At 39.1% G+C, this 20852-nt stretch overlaps 2 protein-coding genes and 1 long non-coding RNA gene across 4 annotated transcripts; all 3 read left to right on the plus strand.

Annotated features, from left to right (window-relative positions):
- The first annotated feature begins 5407 nt into the window (after positions 1-5407).
- On the plus strand, positions 5408-7095 carry LOC147503191 (uncharacterized). 2 transcript variants are annotated; one of them, XR_015220140.1, is made up of 5 exons: positions 5408-5841; positions 5920-6383; positions 6459-6629; positions 6711-6868; positions 6953-7095. It is a non-coding gene; the product is annotated as an uncharacterized LOC147503191 (long non-coding RNA). The 2 variants fall into 2 exon arrangements; XR_015220139.1 differs by having other exon boundaries at positions 5920-6629.
- Positions 7096-15826: 8731 nt separating this feature from the next.
- Positions 15827-17110, plus strand: LOC147503192 (uncharacterized). Its single transcript, XM_086604733.1, has 3 exons — positions 15827-16396; positions 16605-16658; positions 16748-17110. The coding sequence occupies exons 1-3, from the start codon at positions 15827-15829 to the stop codon at positions 17108-17110; spliced, it is 987 nt and encodes a 328-aa protein (XP_086460859.1).
- A 147-nt stretch (positions 17111-17257) lies between these two features.
- Positions 17258-18019, plus strand: LOC147503193 (uncharacterized). Its single transcript, XM_086604734.1, has 3 exons — positions 17258-17517; positions 17628-17835; positions 17924-18019. The coding sequence occupies exons 1-3, from the start codon at positions 17258-17260 to the stop codon at positions 18017-18019; spliced, it is 564 nt and encodes a 187-aa protein (XP_086460860.1).
- The last annotated feature ends 2833 nt before the right edge of the window (positions 18020-20852 follow it).

Consider the following 20852-nt stretch of genomic DNA (forward strand, 5'->3'; position numbering starts at 1 on the left):
TCATCATTACTATCATTAACATCAAACATTTACCCACTGCAACACTAAAATCATTACCATCATTATATCATTAACCACACTCTTTCTATACCAGTTCTAACAACATAATACATGTAACCACCATACACGTGCATTTTGTGACGACATGTCGCTCATCCTAACAGCACACCTGTCCTACCACCTATACATTTCCAACGCCTATAAAAAACAATTCCAGAACTACGTTGGTTTGATTCCAGTCTCATCCTAAAGTGCTGGATACGTAAACATCTTTTTATTTATGAAGAGCAGCCATTACCACCCACCAAAACACTCCCCTTTCTTCACTATAACTAGATTAGAACTAAGTCATAAACATTTGGTGTAATGTCCTGTTAATCTCTTAGAATAAAAGTAGACGTTTACACATATTAAACAATTTCTCAAATATAATGAGATATGAATATGTGATGACGATTTCTTCTACCATTGGAGAATCTTCTTGATTCATTTCCCTGTTTGCCAATCACTACCATTAAGTACTGTTCACAAAATTGGGCTTATGGAATGGGCCTGAAGCTATAAAATGGAAAGTCCATTGGGCCACTAATGAGAGGGGCAACATTATTTTTTCATGGTGGAGTTACCAAAGCTGAATCTACAAAAATGAGAATAATCTGATCAATAATTTGAGATTTCTATGTATGTAAAATAATGCACCTGGCTAGTTTTGTTGCTTTTGTAGAGTGTTATTTGTATTCCAAGACATATAAATGTAGTTTTCAACTGTAAAAGGAAAATAGTATAATGCAGTCAGGGGGACTGAGACAGCATATTAAACAGTTTTGATTGAAAATTAAGTATTGTGTCTTACTCTAATGAAATGAGATGTGAATCTGTGATGACGATCAGCACGATTTAGTCTCCCAAGAATCTTCGTTGTTCTTTTCCTGGATTGTAGGGAATGAGATACCAGACTACCAGTAAAGATTAAAGATACTCTTCACATTTAAATTAATAAGTTTAAATTTTGGAGATTCGATCAGATCTTCCAATATAGTTGAACACAACAAAGTTCCTTGCAAACGAGTTGTGAGTCTATGGCCTTGCAAATGAGCAAGCAATAAATAGAAGCATTGACAGGCTTGAATCTCCAAAGATAATTGTTAATTCCAATACATCGGAGGATAGTTTATTAGTTCATTACGCGTTACATCTGACTAATTAAGTTTGATTATGACATAACACGAGAGTTGACGTATTCTAAGGGAAGTGAAAAGTCCCCAATTGCGGCGTGAAGATAATTTGCGGTGTAACGCTAGTTATGTACCGAAGTCACTGAAACAAGAACACAGAAGATTACTGTATGACTGTATCATCAATCGCATACTGTCTGCATCGTTGTGATCACCAGTTTCGATGCACATCCTTACTGTCCTCATATTGGTGTTTTTAGGGATGTCCCTATTGCCCGAAATCTGAAACCCACTCAAAACCCGAACAAAAAACCCGCACCGAACCCAAATGCAGACCGAAATATATAGGGTAGGGTTTGGTCACACTTTCTAAACCCGAACCGACCTGATAATTTAGCCCTAAACCCATTAAAAGGGCTAAAAAAACCCGAAACCAAACTCAGATCGAAATCGAACTCCAAATCCGATTTCAATTACATACTACTAATCTCATATAAAAGAATGAGTTAGATAAATATTTTGATTATGATCTCATTCATGTTTACAATGATGAGTTATTTAATATATTAGATTATGGAAAAATTTATATCAAGATTTCTAATTTTTTCAGTAATTGCACGTGATCATGTGTCTATAGTTCCTTCCGAGTCTATCTATTTTTAAATTATATAAAAGAATTATGTCCGAGTATATGTGATAATTAATTCCAAATTCATTAGAAGTTTTATTTTGTTTGAAGGATTGGTGGATAGCCGAAAAAGGAATAAAATGTAGATACATATTTCAAATAAGATTTCTTATTGTCTTCTTTCTTCATTTATACCGAGTTTTATCCTACTCGAAACCCGAACCCGAGCCCGATGGGTACCCAAAATATAGGATTAGGGTAGGGTTTTGTCACACTTCTCAACAAAATACCCGACTCTGAACCCGACCCGCTAAAAACCGGTCCGGGTTTGGATAACCTGATACCCATTCAAAACCCGAAAAGTCGGGTTCGGGTACCCGTTTGGACATCCCTAGGTGTTTTACAGTTTACACATACTTAGATTCTAATTCTACCAGTTTTTTAGATTTCCACCCACAGCAACTTTGCTAATTAGACTTCCACCCCCAGTTCTTTCATTATTAGACTTCCACCCCCAATTTGACAGCATGACCAAGTCAGTCCTGTTTGACTGGATGTCATCCAACTGGGGCATGTGCAATGTCCATTCTACCCTTGACCATATAAAATCACGAAAAATACACTTTGACCTTTACAAGACCAAAACCAATCCAAATGCCACGTGTCCTCATCACATGCATCCATTTAATCCAATGAACATAAATTTTTTTCCTAAATGACGTCTACTACCCCTGCCCACCTAAAATTACCAAACTAACCTCACTCAAGTTTCACTCAATTGACACGTGTCAGCATCCTAACTAAAAGCATCAACGGTGGAGATTTACTCATGCAGAACACGTCTCATCAGCATTGCAAGAGCACATTGTTTTAGCTAGCTTTCACAAGTAAACAAAGCGTAGAATCTAGCTATCTTCTTCACCGTAAATCAAACCTCACTCCATCTTAACAAGCAAGTTTAGCTCAAAGAACATGAACTCAAAAAACTCAAAGAAGATAAGTTACCTAAGTTTAGTTCAAAGAAGATACTTAAGATGTGGTAGCTGGTTTACTCACACGTGATCAAAACTTTAGCTCAAGGTAAGTTGCTTAAATTTTACACCTTTAATCAGTTGTAACATGTTTTTCGGTGGTTTAGAGTGTGTTAACTGAGAAATGTGAAACTTTTATGAGAATGTTTAACTTTCATGATAATGTTATTTTGAAAACCCAATGTTTGAGTGCATTACATTTAAGTTTTTGTCATTATAACATAAGTTATTGTTTGTATAGTTGAAAATAACGTGTATAATGGTGAAATGTTTTATAACTGTATAAATATTGCATCTTGGTGGGATAATACTGTTTCGGCAATAAACTGCTTCAACACAACGAGAGCAATGGTGACGAACGCACTAAGAAACAGAGGATTTTGATGTTGGGGGAGATGAAACTGAACCAAATAATGGCTGCCTACGTACCCAAGATCTATTCTCTAGGGATCAAGTTTCCACGTAGTTCCTTATGAAAAATAGTTTGATATTTATAGAGGTAGAGTAGAGAGTCCTTGTAGCTTAAGTAATCTTGTATCTTAAGTAATTGTGATAGAGTATAACTGTCAACTGATAACTATCTCTTTGATAAGAAATGAATCTGGACATAAATCAACGTATATTAGTGGCAAGCCATGTGGCTAAGGTTCACCTTTAGACACATGAGTTAATGGGCCCGTACATTGATCCATGATATTGCGAATTGGGCTTTAGCCCCGTTGATTAAATGAATAAAATAGAGACCCTACTAATGGGCGTTTGCCATGTAGGTGGGGGTCGAAACACCGCCCCCTCTTTGTGAGGCGAACAAAGTTCACATGGCAAAGAAGAGAGATAAATCACGGAAAACATGAAATAATAAAAGAGTAAGCAGAGTGTATAACAAAGTGTCGTGTGAACGTAAACGATAAGAAAAATTGACAATCGGGAAAAATTTGTGAATTAGCGGAAACGAAAAATGTCAAAGTAACGATATCACGGGAATGACGCGTGGATTAAAATAAAAAAGATAGCCGAAAATGCACGGATAAAATAAAATTGCAAAAAAAAAAAAAAAACGATTGGCGAAAACTGTATCAACGCTGCCTCGTAATAATAATCTAAATTTGAATTCGACAATGCGTGCCAGTGGAATAGCGAGACTTGGATTAGACCGTTGAAAACTGTGGAGAAAAATTCGCGAATGACTGTGAACGAAATAATTGGAATTCGAAATATGTCCGAAATAACGAGAGGATGTGAACGTGAAAATACCATAGAACTAGGACTCCAAAATTAAATCCGGATTGGATAAAGCTTATCATCAAGTCTTGCACATGAAGTCGGTTTGGCTAATAGAATTACACATGGACTGAAATACGGGACCAGCTCAAGATCGTTAAAAAAGGAAAGACTATATAAACAGAGAAAGACTATATAACAAGATCGTTAGTTTTGGATGAAGAAAAGTTGCGGATAGACGAAGAAAAGGTTAGTACTTTTGTGTTGTTTACTTATACATACGGTCTTATATCTGATAATCAACCTCTTCTTCTGTCTCCTCTACTTCTAGGTAACCCCTCTCCTCATCTTCTTCTTTTTTTTTTTTTTTATTTTTTATATCCGCATATTCACTGGAGATTGTGTCTGGGATTCTGTTTCTTGTTGACGGGGAAATCTATGGTCAATATGCTCTTGTGTGCATTACTGCTTGCACTGAGGTATGTGTGTGTCCGGACGATGGAAGCCGCGTGTATAACATCCGGACGATGTTATGCGAAATGGTGGCTTTGGAGCTAGAGATGATCTAGGTAGTCTTCTTCCCGTTGCAATCTAGTCAACTGACTTTGAGGCTTCTCTTTATGATGCTAGAGATTATGAGGAACCACAAGGAGAAACAAACAAAATTTCCGTGAAATTTGGAGTCGGAAAACGCGTTGACCGTGTTACTTCATCCCGAAGTTCTAGCAATTGTGGATCGCCAGAGTCTTGGCCCAAGTTGGTTCTCCCACCTGTTGCTTTTATGGCTTGATGCAATAGTGTAAACCTTGAGTTGTTGATATCGTGCCATTTATAATTATGTGGAAGCGCTGGAAGTGAAAACAAACGAATGTGGAAGAAGAAGCGCTGTGCTGGCGGTTTCAAAATTGAAAAGTGAAACTTTAAACACGATCTAGTGCATCGCCAGGAAAGGAGGGGCACCATACCTGCCCTCCTTTAATATGGCTTAGTGAACCCGGTTTTTCTGCTTTCTGACCCGTTTTTTGTTTTTTTTTTTTGTTTTTTGTTTTTTGTTTTTTTGTTTTTGTTTTTTTTTTGTTTTTGTTTTTGTTTTTGTTTTTTTTTTTTTTTTTTTTTTTTTTTGTTTTGTTTTTTTTTGTTTTTTTTTTTTTGTTTTTTTTTTTTTTTTTTTTTTTTTTGTTTTTTTTTTTTTTTTTTTTTTTTTTTTATAGAAACTACCGTACTATACAGCGAAAAATAACCGAGAAGAAAACTTCGATGACGATTGCGACTTGGTGAGGTGGAAAGAAGGTGACAGTACATCGACTACACGGAATCGCGTCGATGGTCGCTTTTAAGGAAATACAGAAAATACTAGGACTCGAGAAATTTGAGATTGATGAAGTGTATGAATTTGAAACGAAAGTCGAAGAAGATGAAATAGTAATGGCTTACACACAATTAAATTGCAGGAATGCAATTCCGTTGAGCAAAGAAATTGCACAATTATTGGAGTGGTGGCAAATAGCACCGGGACAACTACCAATATCGTTCTGGTTGATCTTTACGAGAGCGCACCGTTTACAAAATGAATTTAACAGAAGGTTCGGGGCTCAAGAAATCTTCGCGTTGATACGACCGAAAGCCATACTGACGAAAGGGTACATAAAATTTGAAGTTGAATTCAAGGATTCAAACAGAAGTTTTAAAGGGTTCCCAAAAGTATACACCGGATGGGATAAATTTCTGTACCGCTTGTGAGGGAAGTGGAATCCGACAGAGTTTAAAGTGCCGAACAAATTTCGAGGTAAGCCAAAACATAATTATTGAAAATAGTACTATGAGTAAACTGTTGACTAACACGAGTTATTTTTGTGTCTAACAGAAAACGCGAGTACACTACTAGATATTGAATTGGACAAAGAAGTAGAGAACAACCTTCGTTTCTTCTTTCATGAATGCTCTGACGAAAGATTGGTAGATCTGAGCTACTTTGATGATATCGTTGATTTCCGACATTATGGGGGTATCGAACAACGGCCCGATAAGTCCAAGGAGACACATAGTGAAATGGCGAAGAAGAGTAAGAGTCTCAAAAATGCAATATTTGGCAGCGATAGCGATAGTGAAAAAGAAGATGGAACGGAGTTAACACAGCGAGAACTAGTGCTGAGTTTGCCAAGCAAAAAAAGCGAATTGTACAAAAGAAGATGTGCCACAAGAAAACGGGCGAACGGAGACCAAGAGAGACAACCAACGTTACAATGTATGATGCCTCGAGGGACGAGACTACAATGCACCAAACATCCCAGACGAAATATAATACATACGCAACATCAAGAGGAAAAGGTATGTACCGTAGAAAACATAGATATGTAAAAGTGTGGTGAAATGTAATATCTCGTTCTGGTTTGGTATATACAGGAAAAGAATGAAACAGTGATACTTACAAAAGATAGTGCAGCGGAGAACACAAAGTCGGTGAAAGAAAATAAACGGCAAAGCAAAATGCAGGAGCAAAGAATCCAACAACCACTGGCAAGTGGCGTCAGGGGTAATACTACTCATAGAGGAAAACCACAGAATCTGTTAATGGTAAGTTGACCGTTGATTTTTAGTATTGCGTTAGGACGGTAAAGAAATTTGTGTCCAACACTAATCCGATGAAATTGGTAGATGAAGCAGAGATGTTCAAGTTTGGAAGACGAAGTGAAGGGATCGCCCGGGATTACGCCAATGGAAGGGCTCGAAAAATATCAAAAATATGACCAGATACGGAGAACCTCGGAGAATATGACAGAGCAATGTCAATGATTTTCGATAGTATAAACCAGGTATGATAGTATTATTTTTATCAGTTATTGCAAACTTGTGTTTAAGTCTGAAAGATGATGAAATCAGATACTTTTTTGCCGCAGGTTAAAACGGCGGTAGTACGGGCCAAAGAAATTCATGATAAAGTCGCGAAGAAAAATATCGTTCCGAATGAAGTCAATGCCTTAGAAGAGATAGAGAAAGTGAAGATACTCAACCAAAAATTGGAAGAGGCAAACAAAGCGTTAAGCGGAACCATCAGAGAGTTAGAAAATGAAAACAAAAACTTAACCAAATGGACGGAAGAAGCAGCGAGGAGAGATCGTCTGAAAGAATTTGGGAAAGCCCGTGAGATAATGGAAGGAACATAAACACTTAAAAAGCAGATGTGATAGAATTGAAGTCACTCGTGGCGACCAAAGATCGAGGAACTTAAACGTCGCAAAAAAGGTAGAGAAAAATAACAAGCGAATGACAAATTTAAACGAAAACGGCTCGGCCAAGATCACGTGCAAATGGCACACTGTGAATCCTCCGTAAGACAACCGACGAGACTTTAATAGAAACGGGCGATGAACTAGAACGCGTGAGAAGATGAATTACAAGGATTTGTACGAGTTGTATATCGCGAAAAGTTGGGAAGAAACCATTGGATTTTCCCAAACCAATGATCATGTGATTGCGAGTATGTAAATCGTTAGAGCTAAAAATTCTTTTTATGAAAATAAAAATAAAGTATGTGTTGGCTATTGAATATCATTGTGATGTCAGATAACATACCTGTATAAAACTTAGTGTTGTTGATTTATGAATGTAAAAGAACGAGACGCCCCCATGTAGAGAAAAAAACCTCCCAATATAGAACCATTGGAGAAAGTTATTGAAAGGCAAAGGGGACATGATCGTCCCCAATGAACCTAGCTATTCAGGTGTTAAAATATTTGTACCGAACGTGAAGCAAGGCCTGACAACTGTTGGCGTTGTCACAGGTTCAAAGTCGTCACCCGTGCCCTGGGACCAAACTAAAACATAACGACATTGCCTTAGTAGTGGAATTAGCACGGATATTGTATTGTGGGAGTATTGCAATAATTGTTCCGAGCAAGAATAACCATCTTATTGACTCGGATTTCCGTCAAGTAGGCTGAATGCGACTTACTTGGACCGAAAAAGGCATAATATGAATGACCTCCCTAGAATGAACGTTAATGAATGACATTGTTGAAAGTAAAAGTACAGACGAATAGAGAAATGTAAAATGACAACCAAACTAAGAAAATGGATGTTGAATGCCTTTATTGATGGATAAAATAGAACGAACTACATAGATGGATAGATTTTTTATTGATGGAGTAATGTAAAATTGCAAAAAATTTCCTAACGGTAAAACTTGCGAAGGTGGTAAGCATTCCATGACTTCTCTATTATTCTTCCAGAAATAGTACGGAGGAAATATGACCCCTTAGATGCTGGACAATCTATGATGTAGGGTCCTTGCCAATTTTCCCCAAACTTTCCTGATTCTATAAGATTTGGGTTTCTACAAAGAACCCAGTCTTCAGGAGCAAAAGACTTAGGACGGATCTTCTTGTCGTAGTTCCGTTTCATGTCGACTTGATACTTAATAAGCTGTTGTAGTCCCTCGAAATCGAACCTCATCAATAAGAGCTTTTGGTGAGCCAAAGTAGTGTCATTGGAACTGTTTCAACCGCGAATCGACCGAGATGTACCGAAATCAGTTACGTAGGTAAACCGCTTCAACACCATATGCAAGGTTAAAAGGTGATAATGCAGTTGAATACTTTGGCGTTGTCCTATAAGCCCACAAGACACCGGGTAACTCCTTGACCCAATTTCCTTTGGCGCCCGATCAAACGCCTTTTAGGTTGGCCAAAATCACCTTATTGGTGGCCGGCCTGCCCATTAACTTCATGGATGATAAGGTCGCGGAGAAGTTATGCCGTATCTTCAAATTAGCCGCGAACCCGGCCAATTTCTTCAAAGATCGAATTGTTTACCATTATCTGATACAAGTGCCGCAGGGATGCCAAAACGACAAACAATATTTCTCCACAAAAACATTTTGACATTGGAAGCATGGATTTGGACCAAAGGCTTTGCTTCTACCCATTTGGTAAAGTAATCGGTTGCCATAAGAAGGAATCGTATACTACCTGGAGCTTTAGGTAAAGGGCCAATAATGTCTAAACCCCACTTGGCAAATGGCCATGGGCTTAGCATGGGATGCAACTTAGTAACAGGGATTTTACTCATATTGTCGTGCTTTTGGCATGGCTCACACCTCTCAGATAGGTGTTTTGCATCCTTTTGCATCTCTGGCCACCAATAGCCCTGTGTCATAGCCTTATGAGCTAAACTTAAGCCCTTTGAGTGGCTTCCGCGATAAGCCGGAAGTGAATCTCTTCCAAAACTTGAAGTCCTTCCTGTTTTGAGAGGCATCGCAACATAGGGTTTAAGTCCGAGCCTTTGTGATATAAGTGCAAACTTCCGTCAGTAACAGATATCACCAAAAACTTCCATGCATCGCGTTTGATTCTTTCAGCGAGTTTTGGTTCTGGCGGAAGTGAAGAAACTTGCAAGTAGTGGATATAAGGAAGGCGCCAATCTTGTGCATCGGAGATCATCACTGGCTCTGATAGTATTATATCGGGAACTTCAGGACTATCATCTGCTTCATGTACCAACCCACTATCTGTTTCGGGAGCTAATTCAGGAGGAACAAATGGATCTACAGATTCTAATGGAAGATCCAAAATATGGTCATGTTGTGAATTTTCCATCTCCCTTTTCCGCTTCCGAGTCATGATTGGTGCGCGATTATCGTGGAGTCGTATTTATTTGTTTAGCGTAAAACAAAACAAGTAATTGCTTTCATGTACATACAAGTCATGCAATTCTTTTTTTTAAAGTCAATGCTTGGCTCTTTCCTGGAACTCCACGGTGATGTATCTTGACTCTTCGCTTCTAACGGCGGCGGAGAGATAAGCCAATGAATCAGCATGACGTATGTCATTTTGGGGTCTTTGAGTGATAGAGATGCTATCAAATTGTCGAGCAAGGCTATGTATCAAACCAAGATAAGCCGCCATACGGTCATCTCTTGCTTCAAAAGACCCGCCAAACTGATTGGCCACAAGGCGAGAATCCGTGTATAACTGGAGCTTTTCAGCCCCAAAAAGTCGTTCTCAAGGCACAAATGACAGCCTCATACTCGGCTTCGTTATTTGAAGCGGCGAAGCCAAGTCGCACAGATTTCTCAATTTTCTCTCCGCCGGGTTTAACAAAACCGCATCCAATTCCAGACCCAGATTTATTATGGGAGCCATCTGAATAAACAATCCATAGGTCAATGGGATTAGGAATTGCGTTTGCAAGTTGGTCTTAAATTAAGCCCCTAGTTATTGGTGGCGGCGCATGTCTTCCATAGATTCTTCTTGGCGCAAGAAATCGTCAATAGGAGAATCATCAATCGAAAAATCAGCTATCAAAGAATCTAGAGCATGTCCTTTTTTCAGCATCGACTTTCAAAGACAATGCTATATGCACTAAGATAACTTTCCCATTCGGCTAATCTGCTTGATTCCTGCATTCATTACTTAAAGATCTTGCGTAAAGGGATACTCGATATAAACTCGACCAACCTCCCCGAAGTATGGTTTTAACCGACGGCGGCATGAACCAATGCAAGTGCCATTTTTCCATCTTTGAATAACGACTTCAACTCCGGTTAACGTCTTCGATAAAAAGACGGGTCTACCATCATCGACGAAAAGAACAAAGACTAACGGCTTGAGTTGTAGCTGCTAGGTACATGCCAATCGGTTGACCCGTTGAAGAACTTGTCAATATAGGAGGACTGACCAAGTATTTCTTCAGCTGTTGCAATGCCATCTCACAATCAATGTTCCAAATTGCCGCCCCCTTCAAAGTCTGGAAGAAGGGATGACAACGATCGAAATATTTAGAAATAAATCTATGAAGAGCGGCAAGCCGACCAGTAAGCCGTTGAATTTCCTTCTTATTTTTTGGTGATGGCATATCAATAACGGCACGTATCTGATCAGGATTAGCCTCGATACCTCTACGAGTCATGAGGTATCCCAGAAATTTTCCAGAAGAGAGGCCAAAAGAACATTTGGCGGGATTGAATCTCATGTTATACTTGTTAAGCCTATCAAAAACAAGTTGAAGATCGGAAAGATGATCACTAGTAAGCTTTGATTTAACGACTATATCATCAATATAAGCCTCCATTATTATCCCCAAAGGATCGGAAAAATTGTATTGACAAGCTTTTGGTAGGTTGACCGGCATTTTTCGACCAAAAAGGCATAACAATTGTAACGTAAAATGCCTTGGTCGGTAATGAAAGCGTGAACTCTTGGTCATCAACATTCAAAGAGATCCGGTAGTACCACGAAGAGGCATCCATGAAAGATAGGCGTTGGAATCGAAGTGGCATCCACTAGTTCGAAATTCGTGGGCAATGGATCTGGATGAATCGGACAAGCTGCGTTAAGGTTTGTAAAGTCAATACAAATTCTGATTTGTCCGTTCTTTTTTGGCACTGCGACGACATTAGCAAGCCATTTTGGGTAAGTAACTCGTCGGATAAAGTTAACCGCAAGTAGCTTATCAATCTCCTCTTTAACTTTGAGCTTCCAATCAGGTGCCATTCTTCTTGGTTTTTGGCGAACTGGCCTGAAACTTGGATCAATGTCAAGTTTATGACAGGCAACAGAAGGGTCTATTCCCGGCATTTCCTCAATTTTCCAAGCGAAAATACGCTTATTTCGCTGTAAAAGGGAAACCAACTCTTGTTGTTCTACGCTCGAAAGTTCAACGGAAATAAAAGTGGTTTCTTCTGCTAAATCTCCTACTTGTACTTCCAAAAGTCGATCCACTGTAGGCGGCCCTTGCACATGAGCCTCAATATTATAGATGGAGGGCACGCCGCTTGGTAACTGTAACTTGGGCAGGGCACTTGCAAGGATCGTATTACCTCGAACTTCAGATTTTTTATAGTCATCCATTGCTTTGTCATGACAGAATGGGCAGATACCGTCACTACTGAACCTTGCAAATATGCCCGAGAGAATGGGAACTTGACACACCGATGAAATGTGGAGACTACAGACCCCCATGGAATGTATCCATCTACGCCCAAAATTGCGTTATAGTGGGATCGACAAATTCCATCAATAAGAAATCGAGCTCAACTTCTTTGTTCATTAATTTGATTGGTAAGGTAATTCTTCCAACCGGCCAAGATGTTGTCCCATCAAAACCGATGATAGGATTGTCTTCGGCGATGATCATACCCTCAGCGAAGTTGCATCCGAGAATAGCATCCACTGAAATGACGCCGGAGGTGGCCCCCGTGTCGATCATTACCCGTTGAACACGAAAGCACCTATAGACACGAAATTATAACTGCGTCATAGTGAGGGTGAGATACACCAAGGAGATCATCATCGATGAATCGGAGGGGCTCTTCTTCGAAGTCTCGTCGGATTCCTTTGACAAAATCGACTTTGTTGATCACGGTTAAATTCCCCAACATAACTAACTTTCAAACGCTTTTGATTCTTACTCTGACTTTTGGAAAGAGACTCAACATGAGAATGGGAAACATTAATGACATGCTCATAAGTTGCAGCAACTGCCTGTTGAGAGTTTTTAATAAGATATTCATTCAAAAGTCCTTTCTCCACTAATTTCTGAATCCGACCCCGGAGAGAGCGACAAAGTTCTGCCTCATGGCCATAGTCATTATGAAATTTACACCACAAAGCTTTGTCCCTTGTCGCTTTGGTATCTTACGAAGTGGATAAGGCGGGGAAGAAGATTCCCACTTTTCAACTTCTCATATATAATGTAGTACTTGGCATTGGCGGGGGTCGGTTTTAGCTCGGTAGAGTTTTTCCATCACGATTGAAATTGACTTGCTTCCTCGATTGTCATTCTTTCCATCGTTATGTTGTTGATCCGATCGTCCTTGCTTTCCGGGCTTAAAATTCTTGCTTCGGAAAAATCTTTACTCCGAATATCTTTGTCCCTTGCTGCTTTCGCCGATTGGTTCTCCTCGATATGGATATGTTGTTCAGCCCTAACATACAGATCGTATCAAGTTTTAGGGACATCTTTAATTAGAGAGTGGTAAAGATCCCTTACAATGAAGTTCGAACTTCTGTCTCTTTCATAATATAATGCTTCTTTAAAGGTGAAAAGAAGCATCCCATCAGAAACTTCTGGAACATCTGCTGCTGCCTTTCGGAACCTAGTAACAAAAGTACGTAACTTCTCGTCACGTTGTTGCTTGATGTTTAGAAGCGAGTCGACATCCTTTGGCGTCTTGAAATTGTGGCGGAAACGATTAACAAACTGATTTTCTAGTTCATTGAATTGGTGAATTGATCTTGAAGGCAACTCACTAAACCAGCGTAATGCTTCTCCCTTTAGAGTCGATGGAAAGAGCTTACATATGAGCAGATCATCTCCACCCCATAACACCAACTTATTTTTGAACGATAGAACATGCAAGCCAGGATCTCCTTCCGACTCATCATAAAGTTCAAAATCGGGTTGTTTGAAGTCGGGATGGTGGTAAGCTTCTTGAATGTCAACCAAAAATTTATCAAGTACGCCATCATTGACTGTCAAGTTTTTCATTCTTACATCCCTTGACTCTCTATCGTTAAGTTCTTTTGCAATCAACTCTTTCAGCTGTTGTTCTGTTAGAGTTAAAGTATTGGCTCGAACAACTGGACGCCCCCGGTCATGCCCATGTGGAGAAGGATACCTTCCATTATCTCTTATTGGAGTTAGAGATCTTTGGCGGTATGCACGATCAGCTCCGACCGGTGATTGTCTTTGTCTATCCCCACAGAAACCCAGCTGTCTAGGCGGTAGTCACCCTTGCCGGGTGGTCGGAATAATTATACCACTTCTCCATGTTTTGTTGCTCTTATGTTCGGGATGCCCGCCTTCCCGGTCGTGTCGGACATATTTCGGATGGCGGTCTTCCCTGAAATTGCTTCTCAGAGGTAAATCTTCCCTTTGAGATCAAACATGTCTAGGGTAGTAGTTATCCCTGCCAATCCGATTCTCCCCATAAGTACGGGTAATAGGGTCATTACTCCTAGAGCGTGCAAATCGGTTGATTATGCTTGAGAAATAGCGTTCTTTCGGACGACGGCGAAGTGGATCGTCAAGACGGTCCCATACACTGGAATGGCCTGCATCCCTTCGTGGTCGCCTTGATGTTGTTGAATTTGCAACATCGTCCACCGGCCTTTGCCTCTTTGCCAGCTTCCTTCTCAAGTTCCTGTTTAAATTTTTGACTCGTCGTAACTCCCGCTCAACCGTATTAGGGGTGAATTGGCTGTTACTATCACCTTTTCCACTAGTTGGCGTGAGAGTAATGTCCACGTCCATATCCATGTCAACTGAAGGATCGATATGGACAGACGGCGGACCGCATGGAGGACTACTGACTTGTCGGTTTTCTTGTTGCAAGGCTGTTAGGGTTGGTGCCGTTACGGCTTACTGCGCTTTTATGAGGAGGCGATGGCTTACTATAGTTGGATGTTGAGAATTGATTCTACTACTAGGAGCAACTTGATTGTTCAATGGTTCTTGCATTGGCGATTTGAATTTCGGGGTTCGCGAGTATTATTAGCGGGAGGAATATGTCGACTATTTGGTCTACGCTTCTTGTGCTTACCATCTTGATTGTTTCACGTGATAATGAATTCTAAATTCCCCACGGCGGCCAATTATGTTTTGGCAATAAACCGCTTCAACACAACGAGAGCAATGGTGACCTAACGCATCTAAAAAACAGAGGGATTTTGATGTTGGGGAGATGAAACCGAACCAAATAATGGCTACCCTACGTACCCAAGATCTATTATCTAGGGATCAAGTTTCCACGTAGTTCCTTATGAAAAATAGTTTGATATTTATAGAGGTAGAGTAGAGTCTTTGTAGCTCAAGTAATCTTGTATCTTAAGTAATTGTGATAGAGTATAAGCTAACCGATAACTATCTCTTTGATAAGAAATGAATCTGGACATAAATCAACGTATATTAGTGGCAAGCCATGTGGCTAAGGTTCAGCCTTAGACACATGAGTTAATGGGCATGTACATTGATCCATGATATTGCGAATTGGGCTTTAGCCCTGTTGATTAAATGAATAAAATAGAGACCCCTACTAATGGACGTTTGCCACGTAGGTGGGGGTCGAAACAAATACGAAATTTAAGATTTGCAGAGGGTTAGAAAACTAATATTTATAATTTTGATTCATATGTATCAAACACAGATGGAAAGGGATTGTTTGGCTAAAAAAAACTTGATCCTTCACTATCATGTGGCATTTCAAGAAGCACCTGATGGTTCATTGTATGCCCGTGATAATTATCAAGGTGGTGTTATGGAGAAGATGAGGAATGTGGACGGGGATAGGATAAATTTTATGGATTTAATAGATGATCTGAAGGAGAACGTACTATTTGTTTGATATTAGTGTAGAGTTTGAAATAATGTACATTTTTAATGGTGAGAAAGTATATGTTAAGAATGACAATGATTTGATGCGAATGTGGTCTAACATGGAGGAAGATATAAGGGGGTGGAGTCATGTATTTGTTGAACTTGAAGGTGAACTTACAAAGTTGGTGGAAACTATGGTTGTGCTAACTCCACAAGTTACAACTCTAAAGTGTAGGAAGCCTAGCAAGAATGTAAAGAAAAAGAGTACAAGGAGAAGAAGTACTACGAACAATAAGTATACTGATGATTTTTATACCATTTTAGATGATTATGAGGAAGAAGATGACTGAAATGATGATTTACCACCAATAACACCTCCAGCAGTATCTACCAATTTAGCTCCACAAGTTAATATATCACCTCCACCACCACCACCTACAAGCAATGCATCTACTCACATGTTAGGCCCATCCTATATTAAAGATACCACAACACCCATTTCACCTGCACAAACACCTTTTTCACCTCCACCACCACCACCACCAAGACCCATAGATGAGATTGAGGATGATGAGGGGTATAGGAGAACACATTCTTCTGAGGATGAGGAGGATCATGTCATTGCAAACAAATTGGACTTCATTGACTTCATTGGCCTAACTGACAATATTATTGATGTAGGTGAGGGAAGTGAGCAATCTGTTAACAAACCATCAGTTTGGGAGGTAGAAATGGAGTGGCCTAACATTGATATTTTGAGAGTTGATATAAAAGATTTCTGTATAGCAAATAGGTTTGCTGGTGACTTAATCAAGAATGACCAGTTAAGAATTAGAGTGGTATGTTTAGGGGAAGACAGAAAAAAGGTAAAATGTCCATGGGTAGCTTATTTCAGGAGAGATGATGATGGATTCACAATGAGTCTTAATACAGTGAAGACATTACATATTTGTCAGACTGATTGTGATATGTTGAACAGAATGGCCAATGCAAATTGGGTAGTCATAAAAATTCAAGATCAAATGAAGGTTAGTTAATTATTAGTGTGTGGAGCTAAATTATCTGTTATTTGATTGTTTTACATTGTACTAATGTAGTAACTCTTCTATTGTTTTGTCCAAGGTTCATTTCAAAACCATGACTCCTGTTTTCATAAAAGAAAAAGTCATGAGGATTTTTCATGTCAATATAAGTTATTGGACAGCTTGAAATGCAAGATTCAAGTCTCTGCAACAGATTTATGGTGATTATGGGAAAAGCTACAATATGGTCCCAGTGCTATGTAACATGGTATACACTTTATAAATGCAATGTTTACACTTTTTGATTTAAACTGTTCCATTTTTGTACTTGATTGCATATTTGTTGTTTGCTTGTAGATTCATGAGAGTAATGGTTTATCTACTATTGCAAAGTACTCAAAAGATGTTGACACACTTCAGTTTGAAGGAGTATGTATTTCATTTAATGCTTGTATTCAAGGTTTTTTAGTTGGGTGTAAGCCATTAGTGGGGTTGGATGGTTGTTTCCTGAAAGGGAAATATGGAGGGCAGGTGCTTAGCATGGTTGCTTTAGATGGAAATAATGGTTTATTTCCGTTGGCTATATACATTTGTAGATCTGAGTGTAAACAATCATGGAATGACTTTTTGAGTATCATGGCTGAGAAACTAGAATTACACCCTTGGCCTGTTACCTTTAATTCTGATAGGCAAAAGGGTTTGATTCAATTCAAGCTGTGAAATGCATATTCCTTAGAGCATAACATAGGTTCTGTTTTAGACACATGTATAAGAACTTCAAAAAGCTTTTCAAGGGTGACTATATGGAACAACTTGCATGGGCTGCATCAAAGGCATATAAAAAAGAAGACTTTGAGATCGAGGTGGATGGAAGTGATAAAGAAAGAAAACATTGATGCATGGAAGTGGCTGCAAAAAGAGGAATATGAAACATGGGCTAGGTCTCACTTTGCTGAGGAACTTAAAGCTGAACAGGTATGCAACAATTTCTCAGAGTCTTTCAATAATTGGATCTTGGAGCTGAGAGACCTTCCAATTACCAGTTTACTTGACAAATATCACATTTTGTTGATGAGTTTGAGGTACAAGAGGAAACAAGCTTGTAAAGAATGGGATAAAATGGATTGGTCCCTAGAGTGAATAAGCATATAGCCAAGATGATTGAAATATGTCCAAACTACACATTTGAAGGTTGTTTGGAACATCTTTTCGTGGTGAAAAATTACTATGGTGATAGGTGGGCTGTCAATATTATGGACCGCACTTGTGAATGTAGGGTATGGCAGATGATTGGGATTGTGTGTGTTCATACTGTGAGAGTGCTCTTACCAAGGAGAGTTGAGTGGGTTGAGTACTGCAGCTCTTACTTTTGGGGGTCAGAGTACAAGCTAGCTTACACAAGTAATGTCAAACTCATGAAAGATGTGAAAGATTGGCCTAAACCTGTAATTATTTATATATTTGCCTTGTTTAATGTTCTTCAAACAAATTTATGTTCTTCAAACAAATTTGTAAAGTGATCTATTTTGTTAGGATCCAACCAAACATGTGAAACCACGTCCTTTGGTGAGGGGTATTGGAAGGCCTAGAAAGGAGAGAATGAGAGCTGAGGATGAAAATGAAAATTAAAATGGGCATGTGCAAAAAAAATATGAAAATGACTTGCAACAAATGTAAAGGAGAAGGGCATAATGCAAGGTCTGTAAGGGTCTTGCTGCATCAGAAATGGCAAGCAATGGAAGCAGTCAGCCAAAAGTAGCACCAAGATTGAAACCTAAACCTTGGACAAGGTCTAGAACTGTCACAGAAGAGTCCACTGTCATAGACAGGGCAACGTAAGTTTTCATTGTACTAGCTAGTTACTTGATTGCATGTGATTTTACTTGTTTTAAATTGGATTTTGTTTTGTTTTGTTGTAAACTTTGCTAGAAAAATTATTAGGAAGACTAAGAGTGGTATTAAAAAGGCAAAATACAAGACATTAAGAAGTGGAAGTGATGGTTCTGCAAATGATGCTCCTGCAAATGATACTTCAAGTGTGCCCATAGCAGAACCACCAAGCAATTCACTAGTAAGAGTGGCACCACCAAGACATGAACACCCAAGGAAGAGCCAAAGCAGTGGACCTACCTTTTTCAAAGCACCAGAGCATAGACATACTATGGGTGACTTGATCAGAAAGCAAGGAGAGGGGAAAAGGAATATTGCAAGTGTGCTACATGCTGCTACACAAGTTGTGAAGGCACAAGGCATTTCCAAGGCACAAGCAACTGTCATAAGCCACCTGTGAAGCCAGTGGAGAAGCCTTCTCTCAAGCCCGTACAACCTAGACCAGGGTTCAAGGTGGTCAGGGTAGCTGATCCATGACCATAATTTGGAATTATCTGTATTACTTTTGGAATAGTGATCTTGTAACAAATTGTTGTAATGTACTTTTGTAAGTTAGTATGTTTGCTTTTTGGTTATTTTGGTTATTTTAGAAACAAATTGCTGTAATGGATTATCACTTCTGTTAATGGCGTATCTTGCCTTTTCAAATTTGTAAATTTCATTTATGGAATGGAATCAGACTGATATTGTGTGTTTACTAGGCTGGCTAGTCAATGTGTCATAAGCCATCTGTTTTCTATAAAAGCAGAGCCACTCCCCCCAAGCACACCTCACATCACCAATCAAATCTCTTATCCAGTATTGCCTCTCATCTCTTACTATCTCTTCTCAAACAAAAAAACAATACTGACAAAAAAACTTATACAAAATGCAAAGAAAACAAACAACTCCAACAATGGCGAAAGCAGGGTTATTATGCAGACTTCAGTTAGATAGCAAACAAATTGATCAATCTTTTGAGCAAATCAAATATTTCCTAAAAGATAAGAAAGATAGGAGGTTGTTTTTAGAGATGATGGAGAATGATGGCAACTTGAGTCTCAAGGTCCAGTACCGCAATGAACGACTTGTGCTTTTAGAGTTGGATGATTATTTTGGTCTATGTGAAGAGGAACTAGAAGCATATCCACCACCTGGCTTTCCCCAAAACCAGTTGCTCCTCCACCACCAGCCAAGGGTTTTGCTTTGACATTTGCTCCAAAACCAACACTAGCACAACCAGCACCACCACCTCAACCAACACCACTACCACAAACAACACCACCACCACCACAAACAACAGCAGCACCTCCTCTCCTCTCAGGAGATCAGGAAGAGTTACAATTCCACTTCCAGGACCATCACAATCACTTGCACGTCAAGCTAAAGAAATTGTCTTGGCACTAGAAGCAGTTGGAGTTGGAGTTTGCATGAGCAAAAAGAAGTCCAGCAACAAGAAGAAGTTCTATGTTTGAAGATCTATGTCTTGTCTCATGGCAGTCTCATGGTGTGTTCTATGTTTATGCAGTGATGTTTATGTTTGAAACTAGAATGGTGTGTTCTATGTTTAGAGTTCAAGTGTCCTGTGTTGCTATGTTTATTTTCAGTGTTGCAAGTGCAAGTGCAAGTGTAAGTGTTGCAGTGTTGCAAGTCCAAGTGCAAGTGTTGCAGTGCTATGTTACTGTAGTTTCATTTGTCAGAGTGTTCTATGTTAGTTTCATCAGTTTGTCAGAGTGTTCATTTGTGGTTGCCCAAGTTAACAGATTCAACAATTCAAATGTCTGTTAATTCAAACAAATTCGAGTAGAACCAAGCATTGTCAAATTAATGAAACTCAAAAATTAAATTAAACTAAAACTTCATTACTGATAGAACAAGATTACAACTGGGATTACAAATTACAACATCCAAAAGTCCAGAACAACATCAGTACTGATAAAACAAAGTTGCTAACCAAATCCTAAACCAAATACACACTTAACTGTAAACTTAAAGCACACCCTTGACTTTCCTTTCCCTTTCCCTTTCCCTTTCACAGTCACATTTACCTCAAACCCATCACATAAATTATCCACTTCTATTTGAATTGAAACTTTCGACTTCTCCTTACAACTCCCTACAGATGAACTCTCCCCATCTATAGATAACAACTTACAAGGCTGCTGCTTGATTGACTCCTTCAGAGCATCCTTCATCCATTGAAAGCTCCTGCAGTTTGGGCAACTCAAATTTTTTTTACCAAATGAATGAGGTTGTTGTGAAGTTCTCACAACACGACCAGTAGAGCATCTCTTGCAATGAGAGTCATTCCAAAGACAGCTATCAATCCAATGATCAAGCATTCCACATGAGAAACAACCAAGATCCTAAAATTAACCAAAGCTAACAGTTACTTTTAAAACAGTTTAAAAAACTAAAATTAAAACTAACCTATCACAAACAACTAATCACATCTCTCAAATTGAAACTGGAAATACCTACCTTCTCCAACGTTACTTTCGACGAGACAATTTTACCACCACCTCCCATTTTCACTGTTATTCTTCTTCATTGTTCTTCTTCTTCAGTTCTTCTTGCTTCTGGTTTTTTTTTC

Source organism: Coptis chinensis, chromosome 4 (genome assembly GCF_015680905.1).
Source record: "Coptis chinensis isolate HL-2020 chromosome 4, ASM1568090v1, whole genome shotgun sequence".
Classification (NCBI taxonomy): Eukaryota; Viridiplantae; Streptophyta; class Magnoliopsida; order Ranunculales; family Ranunculaceae; genus Coptis; species Coptis chinensis.

Bases quoted from the DNA above. Each gene is read 5' to 3' on its own strand.
- LOC147503192 (XM_086604733.1), top strand. From the start codon at position 15,827: ATGTTAGGCCCATCCTATATTAAAGATACCACAACACCCATTTCACCT. The intron at 16,397-16,604 runs GTTAGTTAATTA...TCTCTGCAACAG, and splicing joins AAATTCAAGATCAAATGAAG to ATTTATGGTGATTATGGGAA. The intron at 16,659-16,747 runs GTATACACTTTA...GTTTGCTTGTAG, and splicing joins TCCCAGTGCTATGTAACATG to ATTCATGAGAGTAATGGTTT.
- LOC147503193 (XM_086604734.1), top strand. From the start codon at position 17,258: ATGGAAGTGATAAAGAAAGAAAACATTGATGCATGGAAGTGGCTGCAA. The intron at 17,518-17,627 runs GTCCCTAGAGTG...CTATGGTGATAG, and splicing joins GAATGGGATAAAATGGATTG to GTGGGCTGTCAATATTATGG. The intron at 17,836-17,923 runs GTAATTATTTAT...CTATTTTGTTAG, and splicing joins TGAAAGATTGGCCTAAACCT to GATCCAACCAAACATGTGAA.